Consider the following 17,253-nt stretch of genomic DNA (forward strand, 5'->3'; position numbering starts at 1 on the left):
CCAGGAAGAATAAACACCCATGTTCAATTTCCAGGTCTTCAATGGGAAAACATGTACAGATCCCCTGTTCAGGGCGACACTACCTCATTTGGCTGGCTGTGCTGTCTGATCCTGGCAGACTCTTTCATTTATTTCTTTATTGCTTGGTACGTCAGGAACGTTTTCCCAGGTAGGCACCTGCGCAGATGCTTCTTGTGGCTGTCATCACTGTCAGTCAGCTAGTACATATATACCAACAGTTAGCTTGCTGTGTGCAATCGAAAAAGTATACTAAACCCCCAAATTAGCCCACATTTTCAGGTTAAATGTGTTGCTGTGTTCCTTCTCCCCCAGTCCTTTTAAAGATAGGCAAATTGAAAATCACGTGATGGTGTATCAGGTCCCACCAGTATTTCAAAATAGAAGCGTGATACAGCAAAAACGCAAGAGCCGTGTTTCTTAATTTTATGGAGAATGAATTACATTCTAGAATACAGACTGGAATTGCACCTTGGATCTCAAGTAGTTAGCCTTTCTAACAAGTTCAGGTGTTTCCCCCACTAACTGTTACTGATATGTGTACATTTCTGGTGGATGGGAAAATAAAATTGGGTGCTTTCGTTTGCACAAAATGCTTACAAACGATGACTGTCTTGAGAACTGAAAGCGTATCAGTACTGGTTTGGGGCATAGGGTAGGACCAGAGAATATGCAAATGAGCCCCGTGAGAACTCTGTGGGGTCATAGAACTGCTTTAACAGTGGACTGTCGTGACGTTTGCATTTGTAGGTGAACAAATGGGCAAACTTATAATAACTGTACTTCACTGACATTGCTTTTAAAAAAAAGATGACCTTTCTGGCTTTGCTTTGTCTACTGAGCTTAGCCTTTGAGTTCACAGTATTCTACAAAAAGAAGCTGTTTCCTGAGCCGTTCACAGTGTTTCCTTGTTTAGTTAGTAATCACTCTTCCTCATGCGCTCTCATTACAGGGACATATGGCATGGCAGCTCCCTGGTATTTTCCAGTCCTTCCTTCCTATTGGAAAGAGCGATTTGGATGCGCAGAGGTGAAGCATGAGAAAAGCAATGGCCTGATGTTTACCAATATCATGATGCAGAACACCAACCCTTCTGCCAATAAGACAAGTAGGTCAATAGCATGTGTCGCCTTAAGAGAAATGGCATTTAAAAAATGACATAACTAGTGGGTTTAATTACACTTTTCTAAATGGTAAAATTATCATCCCTTTAGTCATGGATGAGTATGCCTCCACATATGTGTTTACACTCTTACGGGGACTGAACTGTGCCTTCTTCTGGGCTCATTAGCTCAGTTGGTTAGCATATGTTGCTAATTAAGCCAAGACTGTGGATTCCTTTGTGGTCCAGTTACACTCACACAGAGAAAAACTGTGCTCCTCGCCTGCAGTCTGCATCCCTTTCTCTAGCCATCTGCTGCCAGTCATAGGAGTAACCAAGAAACAAAAATGGTTAATGTAGCATAACCCACTGCTGATGTGAGAAAAATAGTGCAAAGCTCATGCTCTACTGACACGGGGTGAGTGCTACCGTCTCTGTGAAGTGAGGATACCATGTGCCGGTGGTGTGGTGGCGCTGCCTGAAGAAGGAAGGGATGAGAAAGCCAGCTGGATTCTGTGAGCCACAGATCCGAGAAAACCTTGTTACTGTAAAAGCACAACGTGCGAACATTTCTTTCATAAGTTGATAACATCCTTCCCAATCAGAGAACAAACCTTTGGGGTTATCTTTTGAATATTTAAGATCTGTTGGGAAAGAGAGAGAGAGAGAGAGAGAGAGAGAGAGAGAGAGAGAGAGAGAGACAGAGAGAGAGACAGAGAGAGAGACAGAGAGAGAGACAGAGAGAGTGAGTGAGTGAGTAAAATTATGACGCTGTATTCGGGAACTGCTTTTTCCGACAGAGAAGGGTGACATAATAAGCCCCAGAGAATGTGGTTTTGGAGTCTTGCTCATTCTGTAAGCAGGTCAGAAGGGAGCTGGAGAGGACAGTAAATCAGTTGCTTCTGAGCTGAGTTGAAATTTAAAGATCATATTTATATAACCGGCCGTTTTTTAGAGGAAAGCGTAACCCAGCTCTATTAATTACTTATGGACTTACTACTGTTCTCTTGGCTCCTCTCCAGGTCCTGACTCCGCATTTCCCTCCAACATTGAACCTGAACCTAAAGATCTCGAAGTTGGAGTTGCCCTTCATGGGGTCACAAAGATCTATGGCTCAAAAACAGCTGTTGATAACCTCAATCTGAACTTTTACGAAGGGCACATTACATCATTGCTGGGGCCAAATGGAGCCGGCAAGACCACAACAATGTATGTTATTTTTCGACTAAATGTCAAAGAAGGATATTATTAATGATAGCTTTTTTTTTTTTTTTTAATAAACTAAGAACTTACACAAAGAAGAAAACAGAGCTAGTACATCTTCTGGAAGGCTCAACTTGCCCTTGGTAAAGTGGGACCTAAGTGAGGGATTCCAGACTGTGACCTCTAAGTCTATCCTAGGCCGGCATGGGATAGGCTTATTTGCTCCACTTAGTCCTGGCCCACCCCGTGTGTCTTAAAATGTTTAATTCAGTATAAACTCGAAATACCAGTACGTACTCTTGGCGTGTCTTAGAGCAGTGGTTCTCCACCTTCCTAACGCTGTGACCCTTTGGTGCAGTTCCTCATGTTATGGTGACCTCCAACTATAAAATTATTTTGTTGCTACTTCATAACTGCAGTTTTGCTACTGTTGTGAATCATGATGTAAATATCTGATATGCAGGCCGTCTCACATGTGACCCCCATAGAGGTCACGACCCGCAGGTTGAGAACCACTGTCTCAGAGAGTGGAGGACTCCTGCAACACCGTGTGTACACACAGGCTGAGACAGGGGCTGTGGGAAAGGTTCGCTCTAGCCGCTCTGTTCAAACCAAGTGTGTTCTCTGTTCCATCTCTGGCCTGGGATCTGTACTATTACATCTGTCAGTCTGTCCCTTCTTTTGGATTTCTAACCAGGCTAGGTGTTAGTCTGAGATTGCACATCCTAGCATGAATACAGCGCACCATCTGCTTGATCACAGAAATCTTTGCTTGCCTTGCTTCATGAAGAAACAGAACCACCAGCATCATACACATGCCAAGGTCAAGAGCAGCACATGGGCTGTTGTTTCTCTCTGCTGACTGTCCTATGTCAAGATACAGGGATGATTGGGAATCCCAGGATTCTTATGTTATTTTTATCACTTGCATGTTTGCTTTGACAATGAGCCTTCAGGGCACCACCTGTGCATATCTGACATCAAGGCTAAGATGCAATTGGACTCAGTCCCTTAAGAAAGTGTCTGGCTTGTTCCACGTTCTATTTTTAATCATCTTTAGTAACTTCAATGCCTGCTCAAATGATGGCATCAATTCGTTCTTTTCTAAATAACTGGAGATTAAATGAAGGCTGTGATAAGAGTAAACATGCAGCCTCTTATTCGTATGACCTGTTTAAAGCCCGGGTTGGCATTCTAGAATACAACACTTATAAAGCTACATTTCCAGTAAGAAATAAGAAGCCAGGAGGGAAAAGAGATAGAGAAGATGTTTGCTGAGCCTATAATTTTAGCTGAGAATGCCCTATTTTGTTGATCCAGATATAAACCCTTAAATAGCAAAAGGAAGCATGTTATTTGTGCTTCAGTGGATGTCACAGAGAGATTACATATTACCTTGATTCATTATTTAGTACTATGATGGATGGGTGAGAAATCGGATGCTTCTCTAGACCTTTGTAATGTTATAATGGAGGGAGGAGATGATTACTAAATAAGTTCTCAACTTACTAATCACTTGAAAGGTATTGGGGTTTTCTATGTGGAAATACTTTGGCCATAATACAGAGATTGGGACTGAAGATGACCAAGAGGATTTATGAAGAGGTAGGGGCATCAAAAATCAGGCCTCTGATGATAGCTGCTGCCCCCTGACAGTAGCAAATAGTGGTAGAGTTAGGCAACCAAGAGACAAAGAAGATGCAAACATGATTTCTGAAATACAATTCTGTCTCCCAAGGAGCTGGGCTAGAGGCATATGCCATTATGGCTTACCACTGCTTTTAAATGGATCTGGTATATTAAAGTAGCATGTTAATTTTTGAACTCTATTTCAAAAAGAAAAAAGTATTTCTGAAGCCTTTCCACAAGAAAGAAAGAAACAAAGAAAGAATAAATACAGTTTTGTGCAAACAGTGTATGAATTTGTCACTAAATGAAAGAGGCAAAAAGATATAATATTGTGGACAAGATCATACTTAGCTTATGGACCTTGTAAGGAATCTCGTGAAGATGCAACATCATCTTGGATTCATTGACCAATCTTGGGAGTAAGTGATAGGATCTAATTCAGATATAAATTGGAGATTTGCCAGTCTATAAAAAGGATTCCAAGGAAACACAGTATGTTCAAGGAGAGAGTGTGCTCTCAATCAAAAAAAGCACCCTTAGTGTTAAAAGTACCACCACTATCGTGTATATTTACATAACACCATAAATAACTAAAAACTTAAAAGTCAGCTTCATCTTTTTATTTCCACTTATTTTTTTTTATTTGACAGCTTGACTTCACTAAAAGAGGAACTGCAACCTCTCACCCCCCTCCAGTTTTTTTTTTCTAACATATGAGTTGTATTTAGTCTCACTATCTACCTCGAGTGAATGGTCCATACCTAACTTATCACATCTTCATTTCCAGCTCCATGCTGACTGGGCTCTTTGGTGCCTCAGCAGGTACTATTTTTGTATATGGAAAAGATATCAAGACAGACCTGAACACTGTTCGGAAGAACATGGGAGTCTGCATGCAGCATGACGTCTTGTTCAGTTACCTCACCACCAAGGAGCACTTGCTCTTATATGGCTCCATCAAAGTCCCTCACTGGACCAAAAAGCAGCTCCATGAGGAGGTTAAAAGGTGAGTTAAGCCAGAAACAAGTACCGGACTCATTAACCTCGCCCAAGGGCACGTACCTTGTTGGTCAGGCTCTGGGAGCAATAACAATAGAATATGTTCTCTTGCAGACATTTTTGCTTTGCTTTCTACTTCTGTGATAACATATATGTTTAACAACTTTATCCTCTCCAGATGGTTATACTTGCATTGTTCATCTCTTTCTTGGTGCCTTTCTATGTCGGCCCAAATCCTTTGTTTCATATCTGCATGGATACTGCCCCCCAAAGCCTTTTAACTGACCTTCCAGATACTACCTGCCCCCATTCCGTCTTTTTGTATCAAAGAGCTGTCAGAATGAGCATTGCCAGCTATAAATCAGACCACGTCGTTCTCGCATCATCACTTTAGGTGGCTTTTGCAGCTCTTAGTATGACATCCCATAATGTCATTTACCAAGGCCTACCAGATCCAGCATGACCTGTCCTCCTCCTCACATCTGGCTACTTTGTTTCACACTCTCCATATACTCGGCTCTGCGAACACAAGCCTACTCACACACTTGACGAGACACAGCCGATGCCCAGTACAAGCCATTCTCTTTGTTCTTAACCTAACTTACCACACCCTTCCTGAGAGCCATTTGTTTTACTCCTGGCCAAATGAATATGTCTTTGCTCATCTCTCTTTCTATTTTATTAATTTATTAATTGTGTGTTATAATTGATTAACATGGTATGTTATAAACTTTCCTGAGATTATGCTTATCTATTGGCTCTTCTTCACATTCTGGACGCATGTACATACAATTGCTTTATGGAAGAAGGGTTTATTTGGTTGTTTTGTTTTTGTTTTTTTTTTGGTTTTTTTGGTCTGTTCATTGCTTTTCTCTATGTCATAATCTGGCACAAAAGGGTCCAATGTTCTAACCATTTGTCAAATAAGGGGACTGTATATTCTCTTGTGTTTTTTTCTTAGTAATTATTTTATGGCAATAGTTAGATGATAAATGAATATGAACCATTACATGTTATCAGTAGTGCATTGCACCTCATTGAAGACAAACTGATTAGTGAACACAATGGTACCATTCATTATCTTTGAAGGACTTTGAAAGACACTGGACTGTATAGTCATCGCCATAAAAGAGTTGGAACACTGTCAGGAGGAATGAAGCGGAAATTGTCCATATCCATAGCTCTCATTGGTGGGTCAAGGGTCGTGATTCTGGATGAACCGTCCACAGGAGTAGATCCGTGTTCTCGTCGAAGCATATGGGATGTCATATCCAAGAACAAAACCGGTATGTGTATATTTTTCATAAGTTCTCCATGAGACAGTTATAACTCTACCCTTGGGGTTCCATAAAATCAAACTGAAGCTTTTCTGTGTATAATATAAAACCCTCTAAATGTCCGAGATGGGCCCTTTCTTTCCTAAGATTTCTTGACGAAATTTCTGGGTCAATTAATTAATACCTTTCCAGCACTCACCGTGAGTTGAACTCAACAGGCCTTTGTGACCGTATGTACATCCAACAGCAGTTGCAAAGTCTGCCTAGAGAAGCATAGAATCTAATTAGAGACACCGAACATACACAAATGAAAATAAAGTGAAAACAGACTAAATAAGTGCTAACAGGATGTGATGCAGAGAAGCAATCAGGCTGTAGTGTATTAATCAGAAAGGAATATTCTAAGAGTCTTTTAAATTGCTGTTTTTTTCTTTTTTCTTTTTCTTTTTATTTTTTATTAATTAATTCATATTACATCTCAATAGTTATCCCATCCCTTGTATCCTCCCATTCCTCCCTCCCTTCTGCTTTCCCCTTACTCCCCTCCCCTATGGCTGTGACTGAGGGGGATTTCCTCCCCCTGTATATGCTCATAGGGTATCAAGTCTCTTCTTGGTAGCCTGCTATCCTTCCTCTGAGTGCGACCAGGTCTCCCCATCCAGGGGACGTGGTCAAATATGGGACACCAGAGTTCATGTGAAAGTCAGACCCCACTCTCCAATCAATTGTGGAGAATGTCCTGTCCATTGGCTAGATCTGGGCAGGGGTTCGATGTTCACTGCACATATTGTCCTTGGCTGGTGCCATAGTTTGAGCAGGACCCCTGGGCCCAGATCCGTCCGTCATAATGTTCTTCTTGTAGGTTTCCGGAACCCTCTGGATCCTTCTATTTCCCCATTCTCCCATGCTTCTCTCACCTAAAGTCCCAATAGGATGTCCTCCCCTCTGTCCCACTTTCTTGATAAGTGAAGACTTTCATGCTGTTTTTTTTTTGTTTGTTTGTTTGTTTGTTTCATAGTGAAGGAAAGAGAGAGAGCAAGAACGATAGAGGGAGGAAGTGCACACTGAAACAGTGGTGGCAAAACTCTGACAAAAGTGGCTTCTGCCCACAGTGCATGAGGGACATTGGCTGTAAAGCTTAACAAGCGCCTGCCAGATGCCGAAACACGTCCAGGACACCCTCCTATACACTTAATAGCGGGCTTCTGAATTTCCCTTTGATCATTGTGGAGGTTCACTCACCTCAATTAACACCACTCTTGTCCTCCGAAATCCCAGGATTTACTTTTGCTAATTCTGTTCCGTGGGGCCTTGTATCCTCATTTTTCATTCTCTGTTGTTCCCGACTGCATTTTTTAAGCCAGAACAATCATTCTGTCGACACACCACTTGGACGAGGCTGAAGTGCTCAGCGACCGCATTGCGTTCCTGGAGCAGGGTGGGCTCCGATGCTGCGGATCTCCATTTTACCTTAAGGAGGCTTTCGGCGACGGCTACCACCTCACCCTCACCAAGAAGAAGGTGTGTATGAGAGCGTGCGCTCCATCGCAGGGGAATGAGAGGAGACAAAGTCTGTCCAACTCATTGCTAAAACCCATCACTGCGCCACCTTATGTGGTTCTTAAATGTCAGCGAGTATGTTGGTTAAAAACCCCCAGAGTTCTGCTCCCTTCTTAAGAGTCTCTGATACAGTAGTAGGTCCACGTTAGACCTCCGGAATTTCCCAACGTTCTGGTAATTTCCTACGTGCTACCAATGCTCCTGGGCACTGTGCAAACTGACGTCCTTCTAAACGTCACTGATGGCCCGCCAGCTCTTTTTGTTTCCGAAACATTTAGCCTCTGCTGAGGAATTTAAAATTTCTAGCTCAGAGAAAGCCAATGAACAGCAAATAGGAAGTCACGTCTTCACTAGGTGATAGCAAGTGTTAACTGCAGAGTGAAAACCGACTCATCATCTTTTGAATGGTTCTTTATCAAAGTCATCCTGGCATAACTTCCAAGGTACACTCAATAATTCAGGCTCCTGGGAAGGCTCTTTCCTTAGACCCCTTGCCTACTTCCACTCTTAGGAGTCCTATTTCCTATTTTTGTAAATAATATTTTTATGAATTCCTAGAAAATTTCATACCATGTAGTTTGACCACATTTGCACCCAAAGTCCTCCCATAGTAACTCTCTCTATCTCTCCCTTCTTACCCACCCTGCTTTAGCTTTGTTTCCCCCTCTCCACATGCAGTTTGCGTGCCCACCTACTTTCAGGAGCAGGGAACCTGCCCCGAGTGCGGTCAACCTAATAGCGGTCACGTCATTAAGCAAAACTGACTCTCTCTCTCTCCCAGCGGCACATGGGATTTGCTCTTCCCAGCTAGTGAAGGGATGCTGTGCCCATCTTCCCAGCTCCATGCTGGGTGTGTCCGGCTGGAGCTAGAATGGGTCTTGTGCGTGCTCTCACAATCATTGTGAGTCCATTTGTGCAACTGCCTTGTTGTGTCCAGAAAAAGCTGTTTTCTCAGAGTCATCAACTATGTCTGTTTCTTACAAGCTTTCTGCCTCTCTTCTTTGAAGTTCCCCGAGCCTTTTAGGGGAGAGGTATGATATATATGTTCCATGTATGCTGAACGCATCATAGTCTCTCATTCTCTGCAGGTTGATCAGGTGAGGGTCTCTGAGTTAATTATCATCTGCTCCAAGGACCTTCTCAGATGAGCCTTGTGATGTGCACTGTTTTATGGACATAGCAACAAATCATTAGGAGTCATTTTCATAAAAGCTCCTTGATAAACTGTCTGCTTCTACCGCAGGCCTAACTGAAAAAGGCATGATTTTTCCACATCCCCCTCCCAATGGCTGCAGACACTTTCATCTAATCTATACCATATTTTCTTTTAAACTCTAACAAAATTATTCTTGAGCTTCAAAACCAAAACCAAACCAAACAAAAACCCATAAAATTAGTTTATCAGTGTACCCAAACATTATTCTAGGCTCTAGGGCTGCATCAGTGAATTCCTAATATGAACTCCATATTCTGGCTTCATAAACTTTGTGCTGGATGGAAGGGGAAAGTTTCAGAGGTTATACTTAATGTGTAGATTATTTAACATGCTTTCAATGAGTAAATGATAAATTACATAAATCACATAGAACATTTATTTCTATAAATGTAGATATAAATAAGGCAGGGCTGCCACCCCTTTAAGGCAAGGGAGAGGATGGTGGGTGGTGGGTGGGCAGTGGGCAGGAGCTTGGCTTTTAAGTCCCTCTGTGAGATTAAGGATGGCCAGAGGGATGGTGTGTGGTCCAACCCAGGAGAGTTCACGTAACTTTGCTTTTTGTCCCCAGAGCCAGACTTTAGACACAAACGCAATCTGTGACACGGTGACAGTGACAGCCATGATCCAGTCACACCTCCCCGAAGCCTACCTCAAGGAGGACATTGGGGGGGAGCTTGTGTACGTGCTCCCTCCGTTCAACACTAAGGTGTCAGGAGCGTACCTGTCACTCCTGAGAGCGCTGGACAAGGGCATGGGTAAACTCAACATCGGCTGCTACGGCATTTCAGACACCACTGTTGAAGAGGTACGCGGCCATCTGCTTACTGCTTGTCCTATTTACTCATCTACTTATTTACTCATTCATTCATTATTTATTTATCTATTAATTTTTTAACTTAAAGTGCTAGAAATTAAACCCAGTGCTGTGAACACAGGGGAGCGTTGTACCTCTGGAGTTTATCTGTGCCACATTCCTGTTTATATCGGTGTGTGTGTGTGTGTGTGTGTGTGTGTGTGTGTGTGTGTGTTGTGGTGTGAAGCTGCGGGAGTTCGCATGCACTCTTATCCACCTGCCTGCAGTAGTACAAGGCCTAGGATTATTTCTCTAGAACTGACCATTTTGCTCTTTGAAACAAGGTCACAAATTGGCCTGGACCTCAGCCTCGACTGGCCAACCAGCGAGCTTCCAGGATCTGCCTACCTTCCTACTGCTGAAATTACAAGCACACACTGTGAATCTGTCTTTTGTATGTGGGTTCTAGGAATGGAACTCTGGCCCTCATGATGCTACACTGGCTGAGCTCTCTCCCTATCCCCACCCACAGCCACTACTTTAATTGTTGGTGCTCATATGACTTTCTCCGTCCTTAGAAAAATATGTGAAGTTTCTTTTTTTCTAATTAAAGGGGAAAGTATTTTTAAGTAATCTTGTCACAACATCAGAAAAGCTTAAAATTTTCAGTACCATTCTAACAATAGATTGATTTCTGAGAAGAAAATGTTGTGGGTTTTTTTCAATACTTTTCATCCAAAAGATGAGAATGACCATCTTTTATATGTAAAGATGTTCCCTTAATGTCAGTTGGAAATAGTTGTCTTAATAAATATGATAATAATTGAAAGTCAAAGTCGAGGACCTAAGAGATATATATCTTTTATGTTAACAAAGTGATCTGGCCTCTCTTTCTAGGTCTTCCTCAACTTGATGAAAGATTCCCCAAAAAGTGGTGCTATGAGTCTGGAGCACTTGACACAGAGAAAAGTTGGGAACCCTAGTGCCAATGGCACCGCAACTCCCGATGACCTGTCTGTGAGCAGCAGCAATTTCACCGACAGAGACGGTACAGCCCCGACGTGCATATTTTGCTTAATTTTCATAGAGGGCATAATTGGGAAAATAGAGGCACAGATTTCTAGTCTTTTTTTTTTTTTTAGAATTCAACTTTAAGGTTTCTTTTAAAATTAACAATCCTAATGCATAAAAGCATCCTCCGATATGCAAATTACAGCAATCAAATTCTCCCTTTCAAGAGTGAACTGGCCAAGACAGTGAGGTGAATGTGGCAAATACCTTTGGCAGGTGATGGGGGTGGGGGGTTGTTCTCCAGTCATGAGAGATGATTCTCTGGATGTAGCCCTTTGTAATCTCAGAGGTGTGCTTCACACGTTAGAATTCTTCCTGCAATCAGGGATGTGCAGGGATGACCGTGGTTGTCTTGTCAGGAGCACTCTATCATTAGGTGCACGAGACAGCAAAATCATCCAAAATAAAGTTGTTGTTTTTTTTTTTTATCGTTCCTTGCGGGGAGAGGTGTCTAGCTTTTAGCTTCCCTCAACTCCGATTCACTCAGGGAGCAAGAAAATGCTTTCTTTTGGACAAAGACTGTGAGGTGATTAAGCCAGACCTGAAGGTTAGAATCTGTATTAAAATGCTTTGCCTTCAACTCTTCACACAGGATATGTTTGGGGGGAAATATCACATTTTTGGACACAACCTCAAGGGGTTAAGTTCTTTTAAAAACAGCTTTTATTGTCACTTTGTCTCTTTTCTGACAGTTAATTTAGACCCTGCACACATGATTTACTTAAGGAAGAATGTAGGAAAATGATACATGAATTATGGAGTAGTCATTTCAACAGTTTGCTTAAAGTGGGAACATCTCTAGGAGCAGAACTTTTAATTAAACATTTGCCTGTCTCTACAACTCAGGAAAGATCATCTCTGATATTTGTATAATTCTGGAATTTGAGTCTCATCTGTCCTCCACTGTGCTTCTCCTTTATCAGCTGTTGGGGAGCAGAACTGTGGAGTCTGAGGAATTGAGGGCTTTGATTGGAGAGTCGTCATCTGTTTCTTTGTATTTGCCTCTGCCTTTTCTTTTTCTCATAATTTGAAATTATTCTTCATTTGGAATTTCCCCCTCATTGACATTATCTTTGAGGAAACACATTTACTCCGTTTTGACACACCTGTAAGTCATCCACATGTAATTTCTCAAGAAACAGAAAAAAAAAGCATACTAATTAAGTCGAAATATTCAGCTCCTTGTACCATTCCCCTTTGCAGAGATAGGAGCTCACATTTAAACTTGTTCTCTCGGTTTAATTGGAATTCATTTTAAATTAAGCAGCTTTGTATTTTTTCCTTATCAGCTAAATGGAGATCATGATTTTTGTACTGCATGATTTGTGATGGGGAATTTTAAACATTCCGCCGAGTTGGCGGGTACCGTTGTCTTATCACACGTGAAGATGTGTGATGCTACATTTGAGTCCACTTTGGGGATAAGCTGCTGAAATGGTTAGCCCGAGGAGCCATGGCCTCCATGGCTCTCCAAGGCAACAGAGATTTTCTGAAGCCTTGGGGAGCATTTCACAGTGAGGGTGGGTTGGGCAGTAGATAGGTTTTCGGTGGTTTCTTTACGGAGACTCTAGTGCTGAAAGTGGCATCTTGAAAGGCCTTAATCATTCCTAATTCCTAAAGAGAGTGGAATGAGTATGTGGCTGAATTAGAATTACATCTTTAAGAAGGGTTCCTTTTCTTACCCTTAGAGTAAGTTCATTGGACTTCATTTTAGAAATGGAAACAACCAAACAGCATCTGCTACAGTAGGAACCAGTTCTTACACTAGACTGATGTTTTGTTTTTATTATTAGAACTCAATCTTGATGAGACTATTTCCTATATATTCAAAATTAGTAATTACACACCGGGTCTGCATGGAGATTTTGACGTAGGGAACAGGGCCCCCCCTTTTTTTTAAAATTCTGAATCTTTAACTCTACCCTGCAAAATTACCATAATGTGTATTATAACTGGTGCTAGTGACATAATTTTCAAAGCTCTTCTATTTGGCTGTACATGACACATAAATTGTAGTCCCTGATTTAGGGTAGTTGTAGACATGGATTGCTGAACCTTCTGCCCAAATATTGAAGACAGAAGCTTCTGCCATCATAAAACACGATACCATTCGCCTGTGGCTTGTGAGGTTGTTGCACGACGTGATTTATAGAGATTTCCTGGAACATCATAGACTCTCTTGTCCTTCCTCAGACAAGGTCCTGACAAGAAGTGAGAAGCTCCATGGCTTTGGAATGCTGTTGAAGAAGATAATGGCTATTCTCATCAAGAGGTTCCACCACACCCGCAGGAACTGGAAAGGCCTCATTGCGCAGGTCATCCTCCCCATCGTGTTTGTAGCCACTGCCATGGGCCTCGGCACACTGAGAGATTCCAGTAACAGCTACCCTGAGATCTTGATCTCTCCGTCCATCTACGGGACCTCCGATCAGACAGCCTTCTACGCGTGAGTTACTTTCCGATAGGACTGTCTCCACGGTGATCCCAGAGTCTGTGAAGAAAAGAGACTGGGAGCCACAGCACTGAATCTTGCTAAGGAAATGGGCTGCTTCTGTGCCTAACAAATAACTTCCTAAGAGGACTTACGTGCCTCTACAAATAAAGTCAGAGCGATGTCCTCTTTCAGTGGCTGGAATTTAATCATATGTGATGGCTAAATTCACGTCGTAGGAGAACATCAGGATAGCAGAGCCTGTGTCTTCTGTAGATTTTTTTCCCACCTATAGGGTGGATGTACATCAGTGCTGAAGCACTTGTCTATATGTCGGCTTTAGGTTGACACCCCAATGGAAGAGAAGAGGAGAGTTGGGGAGGCAGAGAAGTAGAAAGAGAATGACAAAGCAGTCTTGTAGCTAGTATAATTCATGCTTTACAGACTTCAGTGAACATGAGTTTGCTGATGAACCCATGTTGCTTGATACCGCAGGAATTTTGATCCCAGCACAGACGCCCTGGTCTCGGCTCTCTGGAATTTCCCTGGCATTGACAACGCGTGTTTGAATACCACTGGTGACTTGTAAGTTCTTCTTCTCCTTTCTTCTCTCCAGCACTCTAGCGTGCGTGAGCACGTGTGGGCATGCGTGGTACGTATGTGTGTGATTTTACTAGAAAATAATAATATCTTGATAGAAAGTCTGTATCTAACAGTTCTTAATCTCTTTCCCTTTATTCATTCCTCAACAATTCTATGCCACAATAATAAACATTTTATTCCTTAAATTTTTTCTCCTCCTGTATTAATAGCTATATTTCACACTCACTACGTTAGAATTATTTTGTTAATTCCATTTTATTGACTTAAGGACTTATTTGTTTTTTTATTTTATGTGTATATGTGAGTGCCTTCATGTACTTCTGGGCACCACATGTACACCGTGTGTCCACAAAAGCCAGAAGAGGGTGTTGGACTCCTTGGAACTAGAGTTACAAGTGGTTATGAAGCACTGATGTGGTTGCTGAGAACCAAATCCAGGTCACTGGCAAGAGCAGCAAGTTCTCTTAACCATGAGCCATCTCTAGCCTCATTAATCTCCTTACAGACAAAGAAGCTAGGGGCCGTAGGGACTAAGGTATTTGTCTAAGGAAGTCTGGATTGTATGATGTGTAGGTAACCTGAAGCCTAAGGCTTCTCTACTTCTGTCATTTTCACATGTGTGTGTGTATGTGTGTGTGTGTGTGTGTGTGTGTTGTAGTAGTAGCAGTAGTAGCTTATTTAAACTTTCAAGATAGCACATAACATATATTAACCCGACTTTAGTGCATCAGCAGAGAGGATGAAAAACACAAAAAAACGAGCAAAGGAACAGTAAGCCCTCTCCTGCTACAATGAGAAAATTCACACAGCTTTGATTCAACTTTGCTTAGTCAACTGATACTGTCCTGCAATTCCCACCCTCCACTAAACGCCCAATCAAAACCACTAGTGCAGCACAAAATCAGCTTGTGAAATGTCAGTCAACTATGGCCGGGTCTATGCACCTGAGTTTAACACCAGTGATTTATTTATACGCTCCCACAGAAGCATGCGAACATGTATGTGCACACACACGCGTACATACCTCACTTCAGTATCATTTTTATTTACAGGCAATGTTTAAAAAGAGCTGAGCTTGGAAAATGGAATACAAGTGGAGAAGCCATTGACAACTTCGGCGTCTGCTCCTGTTCAGACAATGTCCAGGTAAAAGAGAATTGGGTTTCAGTAAAGTAGGAAAGAAGAAGAAGAAGAAGAGAATAAATAGCAGAACTTGAAAGATCTATCCAGGTTGCCAAAGAGCCAGTATAATTTTATTTTATGAAAGGTAATAGCTCAAAAGATATGGGCCTGAGCAGCTCAAAAAATATTGACTTTGAACTTCGGGTCACTGTTTTAAATCTGACTGAAGACAGATTTCCAGAGGTAGAAGATGGTCTTTGCAGAACGTAACTGAAAATGAATCTTAGGTTTCAATTCTGCTCTGGCTGGAAAGCTCAGTTCGACAGCCCAAAGGGTGCCCTTAACTGCTGTGTGTGACAATACAGTGAGCATTCCACCCTGGCAAGTCAGCTGGGAAGCTGGTCACCTATGAGTCCAGAAAGGAATTCCATGTGTTCCCAAGCAATACCTGGAGAGGTTTTGGCATCAAAGTTAATTTTCTGAACGTATCAAAATTTATCCCATGATCACTTGATCTTTATTTTATGAATATAGATCTTCATTGTGTAAGCTATCAGCTCACTAGACACTTATGAGAACAAAGCTAACTAGGCAAGGTCAAGATTTCTGTTTGAATCACTATATATGTATCACACACATACGACGCATCAAAACAAGCATCCGAGAGGAGAAAAAATGTAAATAGCATTTGTATTGAAGAAAAGTCACTATTGGTTTCTAAGGATCATGATATCACTGACTTCTTCTCTCATGAGGGAGGGGTCTAGCAATGATTTCTTCGGGTGTCATAGGGTTGTACCGTGATCTTAGCTCACTATTATATAATGAAAACATTTCCAGTAAGCACAGCCCGTTTTGGTATTCCCATGCAAGGTTGTTACTAACAACAACAACAGCAATAAAAACAAAACAAACAAACAAACAACAACAAACTAGGGTCCAACAAAGATCTTTGCAATCCTTCAATTTTTAATGTTAGTCTCACCTACCATTTAAAGTTTTTACTCTCTTGTCTAATTTAACTACAACAGCAACAACAGCAAAACTTATTTTGTGTGCTAGCTAAATAAACCAATAAATGGCTAGAACCTCACCTGTGTTCTTTTGGGGATGGAAGCGTTTCGCAGGGAGTGTGAGAAGGAGGCTCCTGAACTGATGGGGCTCTGTCTTCTTTAATTACCTGGGTGTGTCCCATTTGTCGAAATGCATCAAGTAGCGCCTTTATAATACATATGGGGTTTTGTATGTGTAATACAATTTGATGAGAAAGCTTCAGAGCTGTACTGGCTACACGGAGACAACCTCTGATGAACTGGGAAGCCAATGCCACTCTGAAATTTAATCTTTAGGTAAATTCAGTTAGTTGTACAGAGATATTCCGTCTTGGCATTTCAGAGTAATCTGCAACTCCATACAGCTCAGGTTTGCCGTGGGCCTCTGGCTCTGGGTCCTGATGTGAGTGATAAAAGGAAAACTTGCACTGGGCTAGACTTTCTCCAGATGGACCACCATGGTGACGCACTCTAGGAGCCAAGTGAAAGCCATGCCATTAGGAAGTGTAGAAAGCTAAGTGTGAAAAATAAGTGTGTAAACGTAAGCTCCAAAGCTGGGCAGAGTGGGACACACCTGTAATCTTTGTCCTTGGGAGTTGGAAGCAAGAGGATCAGAAATTCAGTGGAATCCTCAGCTACATACTAAGTTTGAGGCCAGTCTTCAAATTCTAAATAAGTCAATAAATAAAATGAAACGTAAGCTCTAGGTTAAGATGTTCTGAGTGGTCCAGAGAGATGCAAAAATTCTCATTTACTACATTTGTTACTTTTCTGTAAGCCTAAAATTAATAATAAATATGCATATACATATAACTAATATGTAGTATATATGCCAATATATTTATTTCTTACTCCTAGGTTAGGTAGCCAGAACTAATGCATTGTGTGCTTTCTTTGGGGTGGGGAGGGGTTGAGACAGGTTTCTCTGTTACACAGAGTCCTGGCTGTCCTGGACTCATTTTGTGAGCAGACTAGCCTTGAACTCAAAGAGATTTGCCTGCCTCTGCCTCCCTTAGTGCTGGGAGGCAGATCCTCTTTTCTTTTTATTTCTTTTCTTTTCTCCCCTTTTCATTCCATGTAAATTCTTGAGATGTTTGAAATATTTCCATTTCCTAATATTCTCCTCCAAAAAGCTTACCTTATCAGTACAATCTAAGATCATGGATTGGTTGACTTG

General features: G+C 41.7%; 1 protein-coding gene and 2 long non-coding RNA genes across 3 annotated transcripts in view; 1 reads left to right on the top strand and 2 right to left on the bottom strand.

Annotated features, from left to right (window-relative positions):
• ABCA12 (ATP binding cassette subfamily A member 12) overlaps positions 1-17,253 on the top strand; it is a 160,080-nt gene that overhangs the window by 114,692 nt on the left and 28,135 nt on the right. The window contains exons 26-36 of the mRNA XM_084779830.1: positions 35-169; positions 971-1,126; positions 2,143-2,329; positions 4,740-4,958; positions 6,041-6,237; positions 7,589-7,749; positions 9,573-9,809; positions 10,695-10,845; positions 13,062-13,314; positions 13,795-13,884; positions 14,955-15,048. Of these exons, the coding sequence (XP_084635956.1) occupies positions 35-169; positions 971-1,126; positions 2,143-2,329; positions 4,740-4,958; positions 6,041-6,237; positions 7,589-7,749; positions 9,573-9,809; positions 10,695-10,845; positions 13,062-13,314; positions 13,795-13,884; positions 14,955-15,048 (1,880 nt within the window). The remainder of the gene's footprint in view (positions 1-34; positions 170-970; positions 1,127-2,142; positions 2,330-4,739; positions 4,959-6,040; positions 6,238-7,588; positions 7,750-9,572; positions 9,810-10,694; positions 10,846-13,061; positions 13,315-13,794; positions 13,885-14,954; positions 15,049-17,253) is intronic.
• Positions 1-17,253, bottom strand: part of LOC311596431 — a 222,000-nt gene that overhangs the window by 54,381 nt on the left and 150,366 nt on the right. The window lies entirely within an intron of this gene.
• LOC311596434 lies at positions 120-7,603 on the bottom strand. The gene is made up of 3 exons (XR_014778838.1): positions 7,471-7,603; positions 6,428-6,491; positions 120-218 (listed from the first exon to the last, which is right to left on the bottom strand). It is a non-coding gene; the product is annotated as an uncharacterized lncRNA (long non-coding RNA).

The sequence above is a fragment of the Acomys minous genome (assembly GCF_964271855.1).
Source record: "Acomys minous genome assembly, chromosome: 4".
Classification (NCBI taxonomy): Eukaryota; Metazoa; Chordata; class Mammalia; order Rodentia; family Muridae; genus Acomys; species Acomys minous.